Genomic DNA, 24195 nt, shown 5'->3' with positions numbered 1-24195 from the left:
CCCCTGGCTGAGGAGAGATGGGACTTTATTCAACTACATTCACCCCTGGCTGAGGAGAGATGGGACTTTATTCAACTACATTCACCCCTGGCTGAGGAGAGATGGGACTTTATTCAACTACATTCACCCCTGGCTGAGGAGAGATGGGACTTTATTCAACTACATTCACCCCTGGCTGAGGAGAGATGGGACTTTATTCAACTACATTCACCCCTGGCTGAGGAGAGATGGGACTTTATTCAACTACATTCACCCCTGGCTGAGGAGAGATGGGACTTTATTCAACTACATTCACCCCTGGCTGAGGAGAGATGGGACTTTATTCAACTACATTCACCCCTGGCTGAGGAGAGATGGGACTTTATTCAACTACATTCACCCCTGGCTGAGGAGAGATGGGACTTTATTCAACTACATTCACCCCTGGCTGAGGAGAGATGGGACTTTATTCAACTACATTCACCCCTGGCTGAGGAGAGATGGGACTTTATTCAACTACATTCACCCCTGGCTGAGGAGAGATGGGACTTTATTCAACTACATTCACCCCTGGCTGAGGAGAGATGGGACTTTATTCAACTACATTCACCCCTGGCTGAGGAGAGATGGGACTTTATTCAACTACATTCACCCCTGGCTGAGGAGAGATGGGACTTTATTCAACTACATTCACCCCTGGTTGAGGAGAGATGGGACTTTATTCAACTACATTCACCCCTGGCTGAGGAGAGATGGGACTTTATTCAACTACATTCACCCCTGCAGACAGACTGAGTGGCACTTGCATCTTGCATCAACGTGCAAGAGGCGTCACTACAGTCCCTGATTCGAATTCAGGCTGTATCACATCCGGCTGTGATTGGGATAGGGTGGTGCACAATTGGCCCAGCGTCGTCTGGGTTTGGCCGTGATAGGCCGTCATTGTAAATAAGAATTTGTTCTTAACTGACTTGCCTAGTTAAATAAAGGTTAAATTTAAAAAATACAAAAAATAGATAGTAAGAATAATGCCACAGGTATACAGTTCATAGGTTGACCTCACACAAAACAACATGCATTACTCTCACCTGAAATATACATGCTTTCTCCTCCATGGTGTCTCCTAGTATACTTGATCAATTCCTAAGGAGGAGATCCCACAAACCCATGGCTTCCTGTTCACCAAATGTCAGAAAGAAACTGTAACTGATCAATCTTAGGTTTGACTTTGATAATATAGCCTTTATGATATGCAGCAAAATTACCTGATGATGCTGGTACAGTCATAGGCCCTTCAAATCACAACCTCTGCAAATTTTTTATTTGATTTATTTAACCTTTATTTAACCAGGTAGGCAAGTTGAGAACAAGTTCTCATTTACAACTGCGACCTGGCCAAGATAAAGCAAAGCAGTTCGACACATACAACAACACAGTTACACATGGAGTAAAACAAACAGACAGTCAATAATACAGTAGAAAAAATAAGTCTATATACAATGTGAGCAAATGAGGTGAGATAAGGGAGGTAAAGGCAAAAAAAGGCCATGGTGGCAAAGTAAATACAATATAGCAAGTAAAACACTGGAATGGTAGATTTGCAGTGGAAGAATGTGCAAAGTAGAGATAGAAATAATGGGGTGCAAAGGAGCTAAATAAATAAATAGAGTAGGGGGAGAGGTGGTTGTTTGGAATAAATTATAGATGGGCTATGTACAGGTGCAGTAATCTGTTAGCTGCTCTGACAGCTGGTGCTTAAAGCTAGTGAGGGAGATAAGTGTTTCCAGTTTCAGAGGTTTTTGTAGTTCGTTCCAGTCATTGGCAGCAGAGAACTGGAAGGAGAGGCGGCCAAAGGAAGAATTGGTTTTGGGGGTGACCAGAGATATATATCTGCTGGAGCGCATGCTACAGGTGGGTGCTGCTATGGTGACCAGCGAGCTGAGATAAGGGGTGACTTTACCTAGCAGGGTATTGTAGATGACCTGGAGCCAGTGGGTTTGGCGACGAGTATGAAGCGAGGGCCAGCCAACGAGAGCGTACAGGTCGCAGTGGTGGGTAATATATGGGGCTTTGGTGACTAAACGGATGGCACTGTGATAGACTGCATCCAATTTATTGAGTAGGGTATTGGAGGCTATTTTGTAAATGACATCACCGAAGTCGAGGATCGGTAGGATGGTCAGTTTTACGAGGGTATGTTTGGCAGCATGAGTGACGGATGCTTTGTTCCGAAATAGGAAGCCAATTCTAGATTTAACTTTGGATTGGAGATGTTTGATGTGAGTTTGGAAGGAGAGTTTACAGTCTAACCAGACACCTAGGTATTTGTTGTTGTCCACATATTCTAAGTCAGAACTGTCCAGAGTAGTGATGTTGGATGGGCGGGCAGGTGCAGGCAACGATCGGTTGAAGAGCATGCATTTAGTTTTACTTGTATTTAAGAGCAATTGGAGGCCACGGAAGGAGAGTTGTATGGCATTGAAGCTTGTCTGGAGGTCGTTAACACAGTGTCCAAAGAAGGGCCAGATGTATACAGAATGGTGTCGTCTGCGTAGAGGTGGATCAGAGACTCAGCAGCAGCAAGAGCGACATCATTGATGTATACAGAGAAGAGAGTCGGTCCAAGAATTGAACCCTGTGGCACCCCCAAAGAGACTGCCAGAGGCCCGGACAACAGGCCCTCCGATTTGACACACTGAACTCTATTAGAGAAGTAGTTGGTGAACCAGGAGAAGCAATCATTTGAGAAACCAAGGCTATCGAGTCTGCTGATAAGGATGTGGTGATTGACAGAGTCAAAAGCCTTGGCCAGGTCAGTGAATACGGCTGCACAGTATTGTTTCTTACGATGGCGGTTAAGATATCGTTTAGGACCTTGAGCATGGCTGAGGTGCACCCATGACCAGCTCTGAAACCAGATTGCATAGCGGAGAAGGTATGATGGGATTCGAAATGGTCGGTAATCTGTTTGTTGACTTGGCTTTCGAAGACCTGGCTTTCAAAGGCATGGTAGGATAGATATAGGTCTGTAGCAGTTTGGGTCAAGAGTGTCCCCACCTTTGAAGAGGAGGATGACCGCAGCTGCTTTCCAATCTTTGGGAATCTCAGACGACACGAAAGAGAGGTTGAACAGGCTAGTAATAGTGGTTGCAACAATTTCGGCAGATCATTTTAGAAAGTAAGGGTCCAGATTGTCTAGCCTGGCTGATTTGTAGGGGTCCAGATTTTTCAGCTCTTTCAGAACATCAGCTGACTGGATTTGGGAGAAGGAGAAATGGGGAAGGCTTGGGCAAGTTGCTGTGGGGGGTGCAGTGCTGTTGACCGGGGTAGGGGTAGCCAGGTGGAAAGCATGGCCAGCTGTAGAAAAATGCTTAATGAAATTCTCAATTATAGTGGATTTATCGGTGGTGACAGTGTTTCCAATCCTCAGTGCAGTGGGCAGCTGGGAGGAGGTGCTCTTACTTTACAGTGTCCCCAAACGTTTTGGGGTTTGTGTTGCAGGAAACACATTTCTGCTTGAAAAAGCTATCCTTGGCTTTTCTAACTGCCTGTGTATATTGGTTTCTAGCTTCCCTGAAAAGTTGCCTATCACAGGGGCTGTTCGATGCTAATGCAGAACGCCATAGGATGTTTTTGTGTTGGTTAAGGGCAGTCAGGTCTGGATAGAACCAAGGGCTATATCTGTTCCTGGTTCTAAATTTATTGAATGTGGCATGCTTATTTAAGATGGCGAGGAAGGCATTTTTTTAAATAACCAGGCATCCTCTACTGACGGGATGAGATCAATATCCTTCCAGGATACCCCGGCCAGGTCCATTAGAAAGGCCTGCTCGCTGAAGTGTTTCAGGGAGTGTTTGACAGTGATGAGTGGAGGTCGCTTGACCGCTGACCCATTACGGATGCAGGCAATGAGGCAGTGATCGCTGAGATCTTGGTTGAAAACAGCAGAAGTGTATTTAGAGGGCAAGTTGGTTAGGATGATATCTATGAGGGTGCCTGTGTTTATGGCTTTGGGGTGGTACCTGGTAGGTTCATTGATAATTTGTGTGAGATTGAGGGCATCAAGCTTAGATTGTAGGATGGCTGGGGTGTTAAGCATGTTCCAGTTTAGGTCGCCTAGCAGCACGAGCTCTGAAGATAGATGGGGGGCAATCAGTTCACATATGGTGTCCAGAGCACAGCTGGGGGCAGAGGGTGGTCTATAGCAGGCAGCAACGGTGAGAGACCTGTTTTTAGAGAGGTGGATTTTTAAAAGTAGAAGTTCAAATTGTTTGGGTACAGACCTGGATAGTAGGACAGAACTATGCAGGCTATATTTGCAGTAGATTTCAACACCGCCCCCTTTGGCCATTCTATCTTGTCTGAAAATGTCTGATGAAGATTTCAGAATTTTTGGTGATCTTCCTAAGCCAGGATTCAGACACGGCTAGAACATCCGGGTTGGCAGAGTGTGCTAAAGCAGTGAATAAAACAAACTTGGGGAGAAGGCTTCTAATGTTATCATGCATGAAACCAAGGCTACATAAATCCATCTGTTATATAGAAAGATACTGCTCAGAATGGTTTACAACTGTTATCAATTGATTTGGTCGTTAGTACATTTGTAAACAAACTGTACATGAGACAGGGTATGTGAATGTTTTTTATTTTTATTTGATTTTTGATTTTTTTTACCCCCTTTTCTCCCCAATTTCGTGGTATCCAATTGTTAGTAATTACTATCTCGTCTCATCGCTACAACTCCCGTACGGGCTGGGAAGAGACGAAGGTCGAAAGCCATGCGTCATCCAAAACACAACTCAACCAAGCCGCACTGCTTCTTAACACAGCACGCATCCAACCCGGAAGCCAGCCACACCTATGTGTAGGAGGAAACACCGTGCACCTCGCGACCTGGGTTAGCGTGCACTGCGCGCGACCACAGGAGTCGCTGGTGCGCGATGAGACAAGGATATCCCTAACGGCCAAACCCTCCCTAACCCGGACGACACTAGGCCAATTGTGCGTCTCCCCACCGGCTGAGACAGAGCCTGGGCGCAAACCCAGAGTCTTTGGTGACACAGCTAACGCTTCGATGCAGTGCCCTAGACCACTGCACCACCCGGGAGGCCCCTGGGTATGTGAATGTTACCCTCTCCTATAGAAAGACATGGAATGCCAGGATCGTGAGGAAGCGGAGATAGGCCGACATATTAACTCCATGGGAGTATTGAGGATCAGTGCAGTTGTCACGCCCTGACCTTAGAGAGCTTTTGGTGTCTCTATTTTGGTTTGGTCAGGGTGTGATTTGGGTGGGCATTCTATGTTCTATGTTTTTGTATTTCTTTGTTTTGGCCGGGTATGGTTCTCAATCAGGGACAGCTATCATTCGTTGTCTCTGATTGGGAATCATACTTAGGCAGCCTTTTCCCCTTTTGTCAGTGTGTGAAGTTGACTTTTGTTAGTGGCACTATAGACCTGTAAGCGTCACAGTCGTTTCTTTGTTTTGTTGGCGACATTTACCTAATAAACAGAAATGTAGGCTCACAACGCTGCGCTTTGGTCCACTTCTTATGACGCCATGACAGCAGTGACACAGTCATAACAAGAAAGGGTCAGAGAGTTATTTTGAGAGTGATGGGCTACATCAATATTCATTCTTCAACTCTCTATGAAGACATACTAGAACTTTGTAGCCTCTAACAGCATACACCTCCCAGAATTATTTGGTGAAGAGCTCATTGCTGATTGGCTGTCCATTGATCTTTATTCTCGCTCTGACATGTACCAGGTGTGGCGAGCTGTAAGGTAAAGATTATATTCTTAATGTTCACAGTAGGATAGAGATGACATCTCTGACTGTATGTTCAGTCATTTCATATTATGTGTGTGATAAGAATGTCGTTTTTCACAATTCCTGACATTTAACCCTAATAAAAATTCCCTCATCAATTCCATCATCAATATTTTCCATAATTTCCTAATTAATAAATCTTTTTTTTTTTAACAGCTGAAAAAAACGTGTTTCTGTCAATTGGTTTAGTTATATTTCAGTCTTCTGTGATGTATAAAGTGAAATAGTGAGATGCAAACTTGAAATGATATGCATAAGAGAAGCTACATGTATCTAATTATAGATAAGTTGACTAACAAATAGCCTACCAGCATGTCAGAAATTGTAAGCAGAAACATATCTAAGTCCTGCAACCCCTTGTTCTGCAGTCTTTGACTGTAGCCTATAGCACATTTTTGCGGGTTAGGGTCAGGTGCAGGCCTCAGATTTTCACTTTATCACATATAGTCAGGTGGTTGCGGATGGGTTATTAGCAATTGCGGCGGGTGTGGGTGAACAAATACCTGACCCGTGCACCACTAGTATGCACATGTACAGTATTTTCACATTACTATACTTACAGATTCTACTTACCCCTTTTGACCTGTTGTCAAGGAGGACCATGACATAAAACTGGAGGCCATTGTTGGTACGATTAACATTATTTATCAAATATTTTTCTGTGTTGTCTTATGTGAACACAGTCAGCAGGTAATGGCTTAAGTTATAATTGATTTTCTCTTGTGGAGAAATGTGGCTGCAACAAAAAAGAGGATCTCAAGACAGCGATGTCAAAGCTGAATGACGACCTCAAATGGACTAAAAGTGTTGTAATTAATTTAATGAATGTAATACATTTTATTTAAAAAAAATACAATTAAGTTTTTTATAAACATCTTTCTTGTTTTATGAACATGGAGGACTTATGTAGGAATGTGGAGGTTTTAAATCGTACAGTGCATACGGAAAGTATTAAGACCCTTGACTATTTCCACATTTTGTTACGTTACAGCCTTACTCTAAAATGAATTAAATAATTTTTTCTCATCCATTTATACACAATACCCCGTAATGACAAAGCAAAAACAGGTTTAGACATTTTTGCAAATTTATAAAAAATTATAAACTGAAATATAACATTTACATACAGCAGTAATATGTAGCAATTCAATAGTGAACATGTCGGAATGTGTAGGTTTTAAGTAGTAGATACCCAAACGCTCAGTAGTTAATCAATCATTAAGAAATAATTATGTAGTGATTTGAGTAGGAAATGTGTAGTGTTCACCAGTAGTGAAACATCCTAATTTATCACTCATTACTTCTTAAATTACTACATAAATCACTACTGGTGTCATGGCTGTGGGTAACTGGTGAAAGGAGTCAGGCGGAGGAGAGCTGAGAAGCATGGACAAGGGATTTAATAAAGAAAAACACCAGTACAAACACAATACTATGGTGCAGGAAAAAATAACGGTACCACGAATAAACGGGCGTAACAACCAAACCCGGCAACAATAATACCAGCCGTCAGATACAGCCTAACAATAAAACAAACACGCACACAAACATGGGGGAAACCAGAGGGTTAAATAATGAACATGTAATGGGGGAATTGAAACCAGGTGTGTAGAAAACAAAGACAAAACAAATGGGAAATGAAAAGTGGATCGGTGATGGCTAGAAGGCCGATGACGCCGACCACCACCCGAACAAGGAGAGGGACCGACTTCGGCGAAAGTCGTGACAACGGGTTTACTACACATCTCAATAGCAATCAAGTAGTAAAACCAGTACGTTTGTGGAGATCTTGTGTAGTAGTGATGAGTAGTAATTCAGTAGTACTTTTTCATGAGGGCCCCACAGGTCTCCCAGGTACTAGTTGAAAATAAGGGGTTAAATACATGTAAAAAATAGAAATAAAAACAAATGTTCCCTGATCTTTCTTATCTTTCAGAAATAGGACAGACACTTCAGAATGAACTTTATTTAGATTTTTGGGGGGGACTATCTGTTGTTCCATGTAGTGAATGTTATTAAATGTGTTTGAATGGGTTAATAGTGCTAAAGCCAAAATATCTAATTTCTTTCATATATTTTTGTTTTATACTACAAGGGGTCTTAAAATCAAAATCATAACTAAATGATCCTTGGTATCACCTTCTTAAAACAATTCCATATAGCTTAGTAGAACCCCCCCACCCCTGGCTAAGACATGGCTTAGACCCTTATGGGTTAATGGAGATAATTTTCCTGCTGGGCCAGTACAACCCAGCAAGAAACATGAACATGAAGGGATACTCTAAGGATAACATCCGCCCTTCAGGTAACTGATCGGATTTTTTGATCTTCTCCTGAATTGAATATCACCATGCCATTCATGCTGTTACGGTAAAGAGTCATGGGGAAAAGCGTCGGTATGCATGCTGCTCTTGCACGTAGGCTAAATTTACTAAATCCTTATTCCCATGTCAGCAGGCTCATTCTACCACCATTCTCTGTTGTCTCTTTCCAGTGTAATAAAAGGCTGTACATTGTCAGGTGGTGGTGGTTGCAAGAAGAACAACTCTGGCTCAGGCACCTCTACCCAACCACCTTGCACCAAGACAAGACAAACTCTGCTATAGGAGCCATAAGGATCAGTCTTCTACTTTCAGCATGTCGGACCCTCATCGTTGGTCATGTTGGTCTGCAGCTACTCCACTACACAACAGGCCTACCAAACAACACAAATCATTCCCAATCACCTTCACTGTAAAAACAAATGATGTTGTACTTGTGTTTTATCTTTTTGACAACTAGGTACTGTTTTGTATATTCTAAATAGAAAAATAAAGGTTTGCTTTATAAAACATCTGCGTTGAAATGTAATTTTGTCACAAGATAAACATACAACATTCCATCTTGAGACAGTTGGAGTTCACTTCATTCAAAACCAAGATGATAGTCACTAGGCAACAACATTATAGTCACTAGGCAACAAGATGATAGTTACTAGGAAACAGGGACACTGCTAGTCAGAGAAAACAGGAAGTAAAACCCTACATCTAACACATTGAAATGATTCAGCATGATCATACTCATGGTTAATTTCATGTTCTTCAATTTCTCATAGTTTTTAATAGACCTTCAAGGTTTGTTTTGACGAACCAAAACACCCTAATGTGGATCTATTGGAAATTGTGAATTAATACAAGATCGCCAGTCTCCTGGGACGTATTTTTCCAATAATCAATAAACATGACACTGGTTTTCAATACAGCCAGAAGATGGCAGTAGATGATTGGAACGTTATTGTTCGCCGGAAGTGTTGGGAGTTGGCCTGTAATAAGGGAGTGGTATGGAGTCAGAACACACAATGGACTGCTTAGCAGCTGCCTCTAGTAGCAGGCCTCTGAAAAAGATTATATCAAATGAGCATCTGTTTGGATGCTGTCCCAGAGATTGTAATCTTTTGGTAACAGTTTTAAGACTGGTTTACCCATGTCCCATTACTCACTGTTTCATTATGGGTGACTGTAGTAGTGTCCAATATGCTTACATAAAACACTAGGAAAGGTAGGCAAGATTTATTTATTGAAATCCTTTATTGATTGATTCAAATCAATGTCACTACTATAGAGCTCATTTAAACCACTTAGAGAGAATCCCCATTCTTAGAAAAAAGGAAAGAACACCACAGAAAAACACATTTGATTGGTTAACCACATTCATCTGATTAAAGACTCACTTGAAAGAGTGCAAATGTCATGTATTAATGAATGGACACTCCCAGGATTGATCAAAATGATTTGAAACATCTCATAAACATCTCAAAATATGCTCTGTCACATCCAACCATAAAACTAGTTATGAGGCTGTTGCTAAGTGCTGTCTAGTAGGCCAGTATTTATTACAAGATATCTTAAATGTATTTACATTGTTTTTGGGAAAGAATGCATCTACTTTAATCTCAAAATCCCTAAATTAGTGATACAGTAGTATTACATCATCCCCCTCCAGAAGGCTATAAATCCAAATTGATCCAGTGACTCATCCTTAATCAATACAAACCCATCCCCCATTTTGTTCTACCATTACCACACCAATTACCTTCCATCTCAGCCACCATCATTATCCCACTCAGTCATTCAGCCAGTGGCAGTGATAGCCCACTACATAACCAGCATAGTATATTGCCAGCGATGTGATAGCCTGTTTTGATAAGTGTCACAGCGGAGGTCTGGACTTCCCCGGGCCACAGCTGATGTTCTCTGTGTATGCATCATCATCATCAGTAAGCTCAGTGGATGTGCTGCATAGTCTGGAGCTGAGTGTCTGGCAGCGTTAGCATCAGCTGTGCTTCCTGACTGACTGTTCTCCCAGTGGACCAGCCATGGAGACAGCAGGAGAAGAGAGAAAAGCACAGAAGGATAGCATGCATGACCAATCTCAGGAAAATCAATGGAAGAATGATGTATTCCCTCTCTGCATCTGGGCACTGTTCCATTATTCACAATGCAGCCTAGCCTACTCCCCCACCACTGAAGGAGTGCCCCTCCCCCTCTCGCTCTTACAATGGTGAATCCCACCCATTCACTCACAGATTGTTACTCTTCATTAGGGACGGATATGGTGATACACAGCTTACTACGCTATGAGAGATCGGGATCAGACACAGCCATTTATTGTAACAGCATTCCAGAGTAAATGTAAATACTGAGGAGAGTAACCTGATATGTCTGAATCACTGGGCTCCATCAGCAGACATACTGTACAGTACACAATCAGCGTGAGACACAGCTGTTCCTGTCCAACACCTGGCCTGCATTATTAACCACATGCCCATTCCTCCCGCTCACCCACAATTCTACTGTATAGGCCAGGCCAGGAAAGACCACCTCTGATTTCTGCTGTTCTCCAATGACCAAACTTTACAAAGATATCAGATATTCACTGGAAATTCTAAATGTTACCCAAATATTGCCCATATAATTGTTGGTAGAAACCTCTTGTAGAGAGTAGGCATCTGTCTGTACCAATATGCTGAATAGCTAAGGAAGACTGGGCGTGGCAAGTACTTTACAGTGCTTTAGAATTCTACTGTCAATTTGTTGCAAATCAGCATACATTTAGAAATTGACTTGTGTGTACTAGTTCCTCGCTGCTAGAAAACACAGTACTTGAATAGCATCACGACATGCCCACTGCAACACAGTAACTATTGTAGCTGACACTAGCTAGCATTTGCATTCTGCCAGGGTGTCTTTTTGCACGGTCATGGTCTCTTTGTTATGTAACATGAATGTGGAGCTCTGTCTAACTCTTCCTCACACTCTACCCTGAGAAGAGTGTAGTCAAGTCATAGAGATACAGTATAATACTGATTCTGTTATATCTACAGTTGTAATCATTTTTCTATTGGTGTAGTGTACCACTGTCTGCTACACTATCTGGCAGTACACAGAGGATGCAGTAGTCTACTGAAGATGTAGGGAAGATGCCGAGTCAGGGCAGGGTAATTTAACCATCAACCTTCTGGAGAGCTCTAGTCTAGTGGGACAGCCAAGCTGCAAGTTGCTTTAAGCATATAATGAGGTGACATTATGTCCATAAATGTGTCCATATGTCCATAAAGAGCCGAGGACAGATTTGCAGTAGACACGCTCAGCCTCACATCACATGACATCACACAACTTAGCATACAGTCAGACTCTATTCCCCTCCAAAGTTAGATGAATAATTAATTTACTGCAGAGGGATAAAAATGGTTTGAATCAAAAGGAAATCTCACACCTCCAGTCCTGTCTTGAGGCTGTCTATTGTTGGATAGGCCCAGCCCTTGTCTTTCTGCTACTTTGTAGATTAAAAAGGCTTAGATAGAAATAGAATGTGGATGTGTGTGCCCAGACAGAGGATGGTATGGGAAAGGTGTTGTATGATACCATAATGAGCTGCTTCCACTGTATTGGATGTTACTCAGGAAATGTATTTGTGATTGATTCCCTTTGTCTCTCCTCAGGCTCACCTTCTTCCTGTCCTCACAAAGCCACACTCTCTCCCCCTTTGTTACTATTAACACACCCACCCTTTCCCTGTCGTCTGTGACTAGACACTACCGTGGAGGAAGAATGCAGGGGCCATGAAGAAAGTGTGAGGAAGAGTTAGACAGAGCTCCGCATTCACTTTACATAACAAGGGGCGGCAGGTAGCCTAGTGGTTAGCGTGTTGGACTAGTAACCGGAAGGTTGGCAGATCGAATCCCTGAGCTGACAAGGTAAAACTCTGTTGTTCTGCCCCTGAACAAGGCAGTTAACCCACTGTTCCTAGGCTGTCATTGTAAATAAGAATTTGTTCTTAACTGCCTTGCCTAGTTAAATAAAAAAAGTATTATGTATACTGAGTGTACAAAATAATAGGAAGGTGTTTGTTGTATTGTGTGCTGTATCAAACTGAGAGCACACTGGATGATGACCCAGTTACAGAGTGAACACAGCAGTGATGTCTCTGCAAAGGCAGCCTATGGACTGTATGCACTCACTGTGCGATTGATGATTGATGAGATTGAAACTGAGTATGGCTATTCATTCCGCACAACTCTATACATGTTATGGATACAGTGGTAAGACCTGAATGGGCATGGATCACCTCCACAAAGGTCTGTTCAATGGATATTGGTCCAAACTAACAGAGTCACCTGGGTGTCTCTCCTCTGTCCTTCGGTGCACAGCTACTTTGCCCATGCAGGAGGAGAGTGCTGGCGTCTCAGATACATTTTCCCCCTGGCACACATATTAACTATCAATAACCCCCCCTACCCTAATTCCAGCACTCTTTAAAACAGGCATGCACTGCTCCCCTCCCAAGATCTTTCTCTGCTGCTGCCACACCCCTCCCTGTTTTGTTCAGCCTTCCAGACAGTGTCTGTCTCGCTGGTGTTGAGATCAATAGCCCAACCTCCCCATCTCATGCTAAATTGGATTTCAGCTGTTTCATCATTGCACTATTTATGTGTTGTTTCATATTATATAATTAAGACTATGCCAGTACAAAGATTAATAGAATTTAACATGTAAGATTTTATTGGACTGTCTGTCACTTCATGACTGGACTATGTTGTGATCAGTAATACATACCAAGGAGGTGGTTACAATGGGGCCCCAGGTCAGAGTCATCTGTTGGAAATGGTAATACATTGATGTTATATAAATCAGACATGGATTCATTCACAAGAATAGACTATGTATATGCAGGATTTCGTCTCGATTTAGTTTAAGTATAATAATCCCGTTGTGAAGTTCTCACTGTGGCCTGTAAGGGGAAAGGAGCAGTCAAGCAGTCTGTCTGTAAAGTCCCGACACAGCCGAGGCAGCCATGTTTTACAATGCGCAAAAAGGGAGGCGCCCATATTCAGAAATATGTAACAACAACGATAAGAATTAGGGATATAAATTACTCTGGGTACATATAATCTAATCGAAGGTTTCCGGGACAGTATCAAAGGCTGTAGACTATGTTGTGTTATGATAACAAAACAACTGACATATCTTCGATGACATATTAGATCCCTTTCTTGACAGAAAACATGTGACATGATGTTGGAATCATCTCATGTGACAAAATGTAAATCGAGAAACGAAATAGCTATGTTTCACCCCAAGAAACTGAAATAATTCTGCCAGGAATGGTTTCAACGTAACAATGAGCCACGTTGATTTATATTACATCTGTGAGGTTGTTCTTAGTTCTACAATTTTATGTGAAAAGGTTTCACATATTTTAAATAGTCAACCGGTGCCTCTCTTAATCATGTACTCTGTGTGGCTTATTGGATCAAAATATGGTGAAGAAAGTATAGTTTAAAATGAGATATGATTTTAGCCGGTTTAAAGACAAATCGTCAAGATTATGTGAGGATCACACGTTTGTGTATATTTTGATTGATAGACAGAAGAGGCCAATGAAAATCATTCTTTGTGAATATGGTTGGTCTATAGGTGTGTCAATAATTGAGCCTGAGAAATATTAACCAATAGATTTGTCAGATTTGGTGACATGGAATCTAAGGGGCGGGCACAAAATCTCTTATATAGTCAGGGAGACCATTCTTTTAGCGCACTCTAAGAAAGGAAGCCAAGCCACTGGTTTTTATTGGCACAAGAGTTGTTCTACCTTCAAAGTAAAAATGAGGGAAATCGTGCATCTTCAGGCTGGACAGTGTGGAAACCAGATCGGCGCTAAGGTTTGTCATCTGTTTTATTAATTTGACGCAAATCGTGCGATAAATAACTGCGTAAAATCGCAGTTTCTTTGTATGCGTGTCCAGTTAACCACACCCAAAGAACTGTATTGTTAATGGAAATGCAAGCAATTCATATTCCTAACCTATATTGATTACCGTTATTGTTTTGATGGGAGAGTGGGAAGAAGAGGGAAAAAAAGCGTTGGTAATTATTTTTATGCGCTACTCTATTTTTATTCGACCGGTTTTATTTGGACTGGAATGATCCTTAAACTATAGACTACTGGCGAGCGAGACAATATACATAAATGTGTATTAAGAAATTGTTTTATTAAATGTAAAATTGATCGATTAAATGTGGGTATGGATAACTACTTTACTCGCCCTACTGCAATGCGCAAAGGGGGAAGTAGGCCTCAGTGATGCCATATTCCAAGTAATCTGTTAAATAGCGACTACATTTCAGTTATTGTCGCAATAAACATATTTCTTGGGGGTGGGGAAATGGGACATTTGTTCAATCCCATATTATGACCCACATTCGTATCATTGATAGTACGCCGCGCCCGGTTTTTTGGCAGATGTGGGCGGTGTTTCATCAAGTGACGTTTCGACATTTTCAAAACCATTGCTAATGGATCTCAGCCAATCGGAGGTCATGCCGCGCGCGCGGAATTTTACGGGAGGGAGATTTTCATTCCAGATACCTAACCATACATTTTATGTACCTATAATGAACCATGCAATATAGTCGAATTGATCATTGACGTGATCAAATGGCATATTGAAACAATCTAATTGATTAGGCCTACCACGCATTTGATTAACGGATCACACTTTGAATGGCATATTAGCCTACCTGATATGAATTATATTTTGTGCTGTAGACTAAATCCGAATGCTCTTCTTGCAGTTCTGGGAGGTGATCAGTGACGAACATGGCATTGACCCAACTGGTACATACCATGGGGACAGTGACCTTCAGCTCGACAGGATCAACGTCTACTACAATGAAGCCTCAGGTAAGCCTTGTTCGTCTAATGTAGAACCACATTTGTCAAATTCCTTATCCCTCCCAATTGATTATGTATGGTTCTGACATTGCTCTTTATTTTCCTCCTGGTTGTCTAGGTGGTAAATACGTGCCTCGTGCCGTGCTTGTCGACTTGGAGCCAGGGACCATGGACTCTGTGAGATCTGGCCCCTTCGGCCAGATCTTCAGACCTGACAACTTTGTGTTCGGTAGGTCTCTGCTTCATATTTGTACAGTATTTTTTTTTATTATATTCATAATGTCGCCTGTACATAAACTGAATAGAGTACTAGACTACAATAATTTATCCAATATCTTGTTTTGCAGGCCAGAGTGGTGCTGGAAACAACTGGGCCAAGGGCCATTACACAGAGGGAGCTGAGCTGGTGGACTCAGTCCTGGATGTTGTGAGGAAGGAAGCTGAGAGCTGTGACTGTCTGCAAGGTTTCCAGCTCACCCACTCACTAGGAGGTGGAACCGGCTCTGGCATGGGCACCCTGCTCATCAGCAAGATCCGTGAAGAGTACCCCGATCGCATCATGAACACCTTCAGCGTGGTGCCCTCACCCAAAGTATCAGACACTGTGGTGGAGCCCTACAATGCCACCCTGTCAGTCCACCAGCTAGTGGAGAACACTGACGAGACCTTCTGCATTGACAACGAGGCTCTCTACGACATCTGCTTCCGTACCCTCAAACTCACTACTCCCTCCTACGGAGACCTCAACCACCTGGTGTCGGCGACTATGAGCGGTGTCACAACCTGCCTGCGGTTCCCAGGACAGCTCAACGCTGACCTCCGTAAGCTTGCTGTCAACATGGTGCCCTTCCCCCGTCTCCACTTCTTCATGCCTGGCTTTGCCCCCCTCACCAGCAGGGGAAGCCAGCAGTACCGCTCCCTCACTGTGCCTGAGCTCACCCAGCAGATGTTCGATGCCAAGAACATGATGGCCGCCTGCGACCCCCGCCACGGACGCTACCTTACAGTGGCTGCCATCTTCCGTGGACGCATGTCCATGAAGGAGGTGGATGAGCAGATGCTGAACGTGCAGAACAAGAACAGCAGCTACTTCGTTGAATGGATCCCCAACAACGTCAAGACTGCTGTTTGTGACATTCCTCCCCGTGGCCTCAAGATGGCTGCTACCTTCATCGGCAACAGCACAGCCATCCAGGAGCTGTTCAAGCGTATCTCAGAGCAGTTCACAGCCATGTTCAGGCGTAAGGCTTTCCTCCATTGGTACACCGGAGAAGGTATGGATGAGATGGAGTTCACTGAGGCTGAGAGCAACATGAATGACCTGGTGTCTGAGTACCAGCAGTACCAAGATGCCACCGCTGAGGAGGAGGGAGAGTTTGAAGAGGAGGGAGAAGAGGAGCTGGCCTAAATGTTTGTAATTGTGCACATCCAAGCTGTATAATTCACTGACATGTCAGTCTTGACCTTTCCAGTGTTCCGTTACCTGTCCTTTTGTTTTGTCACCTCTGCTATTCCTGTCATTTCTTGTCTGTACAGAAACATGTCAATAAAATTTCTTTTGTTTAATGTGCCGTATTCCTCCATTTAATGGTTGCTTCAATAATAGCCAGCTCAGTAATCACGTCACACATTATTCTGACAACCAGTTTTTCAACTAGGCAATTGGTCAAGTGGTGAAAACATTCAAATGACAAATGTATTGTAACCACAGTTTCATAATTGTAGTGCAGGTGTTGGTGCATTTATGAAGTCATTGCTGTATGTTTTCTATACATAGTAAGATGAGGGGCTACAGTGTTCCCCAGCACAATTGTGCTAGTTCTGAGGCATAAGCTCAGGTTTTTGCATGTTTTGCCATGCCTCTGAAATCTGATTAGTGAGCTAAACTCATGGTAAATCTGTTTTGAATTAGCCATTCAAGCTATGATTTAGTCTGACATAACATGCACTAATAACCATGCTAGTTATCCAAGGACTTTGTCCCCTGTGATGTTGACAGACCAAATTGGCAAGTAAAGTGGTGTTTTATAAACCCTCTAGTTCCTTATTTCGATGTTAGCGCGCACATAAATATACACATGTAGACTATCATGAAGTTTATTGCTAATTTGGCTGACAAAGGTGTAAGAGCAATATTAGAACATGCCTGTCCATTCACCATTTATGACATGGGTTGAACTTGACAAACTAAAATCTGCATTTACACAAGCAGCCCATATCTGGTGTTTTTATTTCACTAATTGGCCTCTTGACCAAGCAGACCAGCTCTGAAAGATATCTGATGTAGGGAAAAATAATCAATTTGCTGCCTGGATGGGGCATTTTCAGCAACAACAAAAAATATATGTTGGATAGGGCATTTCGGTTTCAGTTGTGCAAATATCCTTGGCTGACACCTGACACAGTGAAAAGCTTATCTCTACTGAATTATGATTCAGTTGTAAACTAGCTGGCTGGTTAATACTGGGAGCCTATTGTATGTTGAGCCCTGAAACTGTTACGTCAATGTCTAATGCAAAGTCCCACAACTGCCCGGCACATTACTGAGGTAATGTTTTTACCAGCATGATTGCACACCTCAATGGTTTAAAATAGACAATAGTGGGACATTGAAATACAGTTGGAAAATATACGCTTTGGGAAAATATTTATTTAATAAGGGGACTTTTGGAGCGATCTGATTGTGGTCACCAGGTGGGGGTGTTTAAGATTTCATTTGTTTCCACAGGAAATAGGACAGGATACTGGTAGCCAATAGCAGTAGAGTCCAGCAACACACCTTCTTCACCTGGCCCTCCAAGTCCTGCTTCTGCCCAAAGCGGGACACAAATCCTGTCTGCCATCAACAGAAAATGTGATTAGATCCCAGGAATTAAACAGAATTTAAGATTCACAACAACAACAACAACAGGACAACCTAACATTTTAAACTGTAGTCTAGTGCTCTGTTCAATCACATCTGCTTTAGCCGACATCCTTAATAAAGCTATGTCCTTGTTTTGGCGATGTCGGAGGTGGATCTGCATTAGAGTTGTCAAATTCACAAGCGGCTCCTGGCATTATACCTAAAGCGGACATTGCCATTGGCTGCAGAGTCGCATGAAAAGAAATCCCATGCAGCCAGCCTTGTTACCAAGTTTGAACCCTGGAATATGAGCTGTAATCTACACCTCAATTAGACTGATAAAACCCCTAATTATTTGATTTTATGATGTTATAATTGGAGCGTAATTATTTCTATATAGCTTACACTTTCTTGTTCTGAACTTCTAACGGGAGTGGGGCGGGTGTGGCTTCGTGACAATGATCGTAAGATCAGATGCTCACCGATTTGACGGCTCCAACGCCGCCAAAACATCCATTATGTGGCTGTCTGCCATCACTGGTTAACGCTTGATCTGAGTGAATCTAGGCCATAGGCTTACTTTGCCAGTGAAGAACCTTGACTAGTAAACTTACCCATCCACCCTTGTCCCGAATCTCTGGACAGATGACCCTCTCCACGTAACCCCCCACACACTCCTTAAGCTGGGGCAGGATTCCCCCCATGCCCCTCTCATGGCAGTGCAGGGCCATCTGGCCAGCCAGCACATACACAGACAGCACCGCACTCCAGGCCAGGTCCCGTCGGCGCCCCCCGGGGGTGGTGGTGGCAAAGTGCTCATCCAGGATGGCGGTTAGCATGGGACAGGCTGTGGACTCGGTCACATCGTGGAAGACACGTGGCCAACGCCTGAAGAAGATGGGGAACCTAACTAGCAGCTCATCCCCAGCATGGCGCAGGGCTGCTGCTGTGGCAGTAGGGGGTGGGCCAATGTGGCCGTCGGGCCCTGCGATCACATAGTTTATATAGTCATGTAACATCAGATAGGCCTCTCGTACCAGGGGGTCAGGGCTGTTTATGCCACCCCTGCTCTCTAGCCCCTCTGACTGACCCATCGCCTCCGGCTGACTGACACCTTGTCGCAAATCACAACGCTGTGATTTGCATTAGAGCAGTGGGCCATTCACAGATAAACAGTCCCTGTGCCAAGTTGCCATCAGCCATCCTCTCAGCAATGTCAATTCCTCATCGAGGGTTAGAGATCCAATCACCTGAAACCACAAAGAAATCATCAACCTCTGCACTGTACATGTTGAACAGCACAGTGGGTAAAAAACCATGTAGCACTTATTATACCTTTTATAAACAAAACAAGTGGAATTATTTTCAGTTAATGTTAGTCAAATCTGTGCATTTCTCCAACTCCATTATGATGTTTGTTAGACTAATATCATATTACACAGACATATCATACAATATTTGAATATAACATTCTCAAATATCAACTAATAAAGCAAATGTGCACATTTCCAATAAACAACACTAGCAATCAACAGAGAAAGTATTTAAAACTCACCCCTTCCCTTCCACCAAAACACAAGTGGTACCAAGACACACACACACACACACACAAACACAAAAAGGAATTAGTGGTGCAGGTGGCGGAACAACAGCGGGTCCAAAGCAGTATATAGTTCAGCAGGAGTGGGTCGTCAAACGGTCCGCTCGTTGCTGCCTTTACCCAGGCTAAATTTAGAGGCCTTGTTGGAAACTGACACTGAACTCCTGCGTCATATGCACAATCATCAACCCTCTGACACACATCCCCATTCCAACACAAGCAAAGTTAAATATAGATCTTAGAGTGTGTGTGTGTGTGGCTCAGTGTAGAAACAGGTTCATTTGAAGTCTGTGAGATCATACTGGTGAAGACAGTCAAAGAGGAGGCAGGCCAAAATAAAGTCATCAGTTGATAGGTTTAATATTTCACTGAGCAATTTCACTGAAAACCATTCAGAGATGTTTCTTTTTGGATTCTGCCCTCATCAAAACCAGATTTCATACTGTGATGTTGTGCAGCCTTACATAGATGTACAATTATACCGTTTTAGCTCTGGAACATTTGTCATTGATGTTTGATTGTGGTATTTTAATTCAGAGACCACAAACACACACACACTCACACAGCATCAAGATTAACATACAACAACAATCCTACTCCTTCACATACAGATTTAGCATTGATTGTGTTTCTTCCAGTGAGCTTCTTTCAGCCTGTCTGTAATCTGTGTGGTGCAAGTCAGGGGAATGTGGTAAGGAGGCGTAGGCTTTAAGAGGTGCTATCCTCTATTGACCATTGTTTTCCTCCAATGGGAGTCTGCCAATCTACCTATCTGTTCCTCCACCAGGAATAATGCTGACCAATGGAGTGCAAGGCAATAAAAGCCGCATGCAAGCACTTGGACTTCCACTAGGATGCAGTGGTGTGTCACTAAACAGATTTGAGCTTGTGAGTTGCAGTCAGTATTGAACTGTAAATTATGGTTTTGCAATACTGTAGGTTTGTAATTGATTGAAATAACAGAGACCAGGAAATGGTTTCCTTTGTACTTCCTCCCCTGCAGCTTTGTATATACAACCAGTATATTGTATGGCCATGGCACCAGCAACATGGAAACAATCATTTATCTCTAACACATTGTCAAGCATTTTGGGTTTCAATACATTTGTTTTTATTCTTGTGATTACGCATATTGCAACCAAATAATTGTATGTTGATTTAAAGAGACAAAAAGAAAGGGTTCTTATTGCGACAGTGTATGGCTTAATGACGCACTCATGTTCATGTGTGCATCTACACTGGCCTGTGTGTTAACTATCTCCGTACCCGTTAATCTGATGGAGCACTTGGGGATCAATCAGATGCACTCATTTACATTGACATTTTAGTCATCTAGCAGACGCTCTTATCCAGAGAAATTTACAGGCTCAATTAGGGTTAAGTCATGTAGTCCTGTTTACTCCGTTGATTTATAAGTGAAGACAAAGACCAGCTCAAGTAGCATCGTCAGCAGCTCCGTGTGTTTGCCCATCTGGCACATACTGTACATGCAGAAGGAGATATGAAAAATGACAAGTCCCCTCATCCTTCCCCATAGATAGATGCCGTATGAGAGACGTGCTTTATTATTCTTCAACATTCAACAGACAGACAATGCTAGAACGTTACAATGAGTGTCTAACATGGTTCCCCTCCTCAGAGACAGGAGACAGGGTGCAGGGGAAGTGACATCGTTGATAGTACCTGCTATCAGGGCTCTCATATGTTCATGTGGCAACATCTGCAGGGGGGGAACTTCCTGTCTAGAGTTTTACTGTAGGCTACAGGGCCCTTTGAAGTTGGTTCAGTCCCTGCCAGGGAAACTAAAGTGTTTAACCAGATGAAACAAAATCACTCTGACAGTTTCATCTGACAAGCTGATTACAAGATAATTGCTTTCCAACACCAGCTTTGGTTGAGAGCTGAAGTATTTGAGAGTACGTGAGTATGTTGCTTACTGTAGTTTCTATGTCCTTGGTGAAAAATAGACTACAAGACCAAAAGTATGTGGACACCTGCTCGTCGAATATCTCATTCCAAAATTGTGGGCATTAATATGGAGTTAGTCCCCCCTTTGCTGCTATAACAGCCTCTACTCTTCTGGGAAGGCGTTCCACTAGATATTGGAACATTCAGACACAAAAGCATTAGTGAGGTCGGCACTGATGTTGGGCCATTCTGCTGCCAATCTTTGTCTATGTAGATTGCATGGCCGTGTGCTCGATTTTATACATCTGTCAGCAACGGGTGTGGCTAAAATAGCCGAATCCACTAATATGAAGGGTTGTCCACATACTTTTGTATATATAGTGTAGATATAGGATGTTTAATGTTTTGTCTTTCTCATACAAACAAAGGATATTGTGGAAAAATCTTGCCAGTTATGGACAATTTGATGAGAGCAAGAAATAATGATATTATTGTGTTTTACATTGCTCATTTTCATCCACTTACAGTGGGGCAAAAAAGTATTTAGTCAGCCACCAATTGTGCAAGTTCTCCCACTTTAAAAGACGAGAGAGGCCTGTAATGTTCATCATAGGTACACTTCAACTATGACAGACAAAATTTGAGAAAAAAAATCCAGAAAATCACATTGTAGGATTTTAAATGAATTTATTTGCAAAATTATGGTGGAAAATAAGTATTTGGTCACCTACAAACAAGCAAGATTTCTGGCTCTCACAGACCTGTAACTTATTCTTCAAGAGGCTCCTCTGTACTCCACTCGTTACCTGTATTAATGGCACCTGTTTGAACTTGTTATCAGTATAAAAGACACCTGTCCACAACCTCAAACAGTCACACTCCAAACTCCACTATGGCCAAGACCAAAGAGCTGTCAAAGGACACCAGAAACAAAATTGTAGACCTGCACCAGGCTGGGAAGACTGAATCTGCAATAGGTAAGCAGCTTGGTTTGAAGAAATCATCTGTGCGAGCCATTATTAGGAAATGGAAGACATACAAGACCACTGATAATCTCCCTCGATCTGGGGCTCCACGCAAGACCTCACCCCGTGGGGTCAAAATGATCACAAGAACGGTGAGCAAAAATCCAAGAAACACATGGGGGGACCTAGTGAATGACCTGCAGAGAGCTGGGACCAAAGTAACAAAGCCTACTATCAGTAACACACTACGCCGCCAGGGACTCAAATCCTGCAGTGCTAGACGTGTCCCCCTGCTTAAGCCAGCACATGTCCAGGCCCGTCTGAAGTTTGCTAGAGAGCATTTGGATGATCCCGAAGAAGATTGGGAGAATGTCATATGGTCAGATAAAACGAAAATATAACTTTTTGGTAAAAACTCAACTCGTCATGTTTGGAGGACAAAGAATGCTGAGTTGCATCCAAAGAACACCATACCTACTGTGAAGCATGGGGGTAGAAACATCATGCTTTGGGGCTGTTTTTATGCAAAGGGACCAGGACGACTGATCCGTGTAAAGGAAAGAATGAATGGGGCCATGTATCGTGAGATTTTGAGTGAAAACCTCCTTCCATCAGCAAGGGCATTGAAGATGAAATGTGGCTGGGTCTCAGCATGACAATGATCCCAAACACACCGCCCGGGCAACGAAGGAGTGGCTTCGTAAGAAGCATTTCAAGGTCCTGGAGTGGCCTAGCCAGTCTCCAGATCTCAACCCCATAGAAAATCTTTGGAGGGAGTTGAAAGTCCGTGTTGCCCAGCAACAGCCCCAAAACATTACTGCTCTAGAGGAGATCTGCATGGAGGAATGGGCCAAAATACCAGCAACAATGTGTGAAAACCTTGTGAAGACTTACAGAAAACGTTTGACCTCTGTCATTGCCAACAAAGGGTATATAACAAAGTATTGAGATAAACTTTTGTTATTGACCAAATACTTATTTTCCACCATAATTTGCAAATAAATGCATTAAAAATCCTACAATGTGATTTTCTGGATTTTTTTTTCTAATTTTGTCTGTCATAGTTGAAGTGTACCTATGATGAAAATGACAGGCCTCTCTCATCTTTTTAAGTGGGAGAACTGGCACAATTGGTGGCTGACTAAATACTTTTTTCCCCCACTGTATATCTGCCCCCCAAGACCACATGTACATGGATATCTCTCTCTTTCTACTGGTTCATTGCTTCTCTCCCTGCCGAGAGGTTTTCAGAGCTTCCCCAGCATCACACACACATTAACACATTCAACTGGTCTGAGACCAGAAATGTGGAATATTATAATTTGACTGCTTGATCGCATGTTGTTTCTCTGGGAAAATACAGGTCTTTGCTGGAACCTGAAAGAATCATGTAGAGCTTCACTGTGAAATGTGAAAGCAATGCTAAACTACAGGACTGTTTTGGGAGAACATGCATGGGAGAATCAGCTGTTCTGGACTACTGTGTGATCACGCTCTCCACAGCCGATGTGAGAAAGACCTTTAAACAGGTCAACATTCACAAGGCCGCAGGGCCAGGTGGATTTCCAGCACATGTACTCCGAGCATGCGCTGACCAACTGGCAAGTGTCTTCACTGACATTTTCAACCACTCCCTGTCTGAGTCTGTTATACCAACATGTTCCAAGCAGACCACGATAGTCCCTATGTCCAAGAACACTAAGGTAACCTGCCTAAATGACTACCGAACCGTAGCACTCACGTCTGTAGCCATGAAATGCTTTGAAAGGCTGGTCATGGCTCACATCAACACCATTATCCCAGGAACCCTAGATCTACTCCAATTTGCATACCGCACAAACAGATCCACAGA

At 42.9% G+C, this 24195-nt stretch overlaps 2 protein-coding genes across 2 annotated transcripts; one reads left to right on the top strand and one right to left on the bottom strand.

The window, feature by feature from the left end:
• The first annotated feature begins 13887 nt into the window (after positions 1 to 13887).
• Positions 13888 to 16591, top strand: tubb2b (tubulin, beta 2b). The gene is made up of 4 exons (XM_021605618.3): positions 13888 to 14012; positions 14926 to 15034; positions 15144 to 15254; positions 15373 to 16591. The coding sequence occupies exons 1-4, from the start codon at positions 13956 to 13958 to the stop codon at positions 16431 to 16433; spliced, it is 1338 nt and encodes a 445-aa protein (XP_021461293.1). The 5' UTR covers positions 13888 to 13955; the 3' UTR covers positions 16434 to 16591.
• A 1064-nt stretch (positions 16592 to 17655) lies between these two features.
• On the bottom strand, positions 17656 to 19653 carry bcl2l16 (BCL2 like 16). Its single transcript, XM_021605619.3, has 3 exons — positions 19426 to 19653; positions 18485 to 19120; positions 17656 to 17861 (listed from the first exon to the last, which is right to left on the bottom strand). Exons 2-3 carry the CDS (start codon positions 18962 to 18964, stop codon positions 17730 to 17732), a joined length of 612 nt encoding a protein of 203 aa, XP_021461294.3. The 5' UTR covers positions 18965 to 19120; positions 19426 to 19653; the 3' UTR covers positions 17656 to 17729.
• Between the last annotated feature and the right edge of the window lie 4542 nt (positions 19654 to 24195).

The sequence above is a fragment of the Oncorhynchus mykiss genome, chromosome 6 (assembly GCF_057628025.1).
Source record: "Oncorhynchus mykiss isolate SJ-2025 chromosome 6, ASM5762802v1, whole genome shotgun sequence".
Classification (NCBI taxonomy): domain Eukaryota; kingdom Metazoa; phylum Chordata; class Actinopteri; order Salmoniformes; family Salmonidae; genus Oncorhynchus; species Oncorhynchus mykiss.
This window is presented reverse-complemented; position numbering and strand designations above follow the sequence as displayed.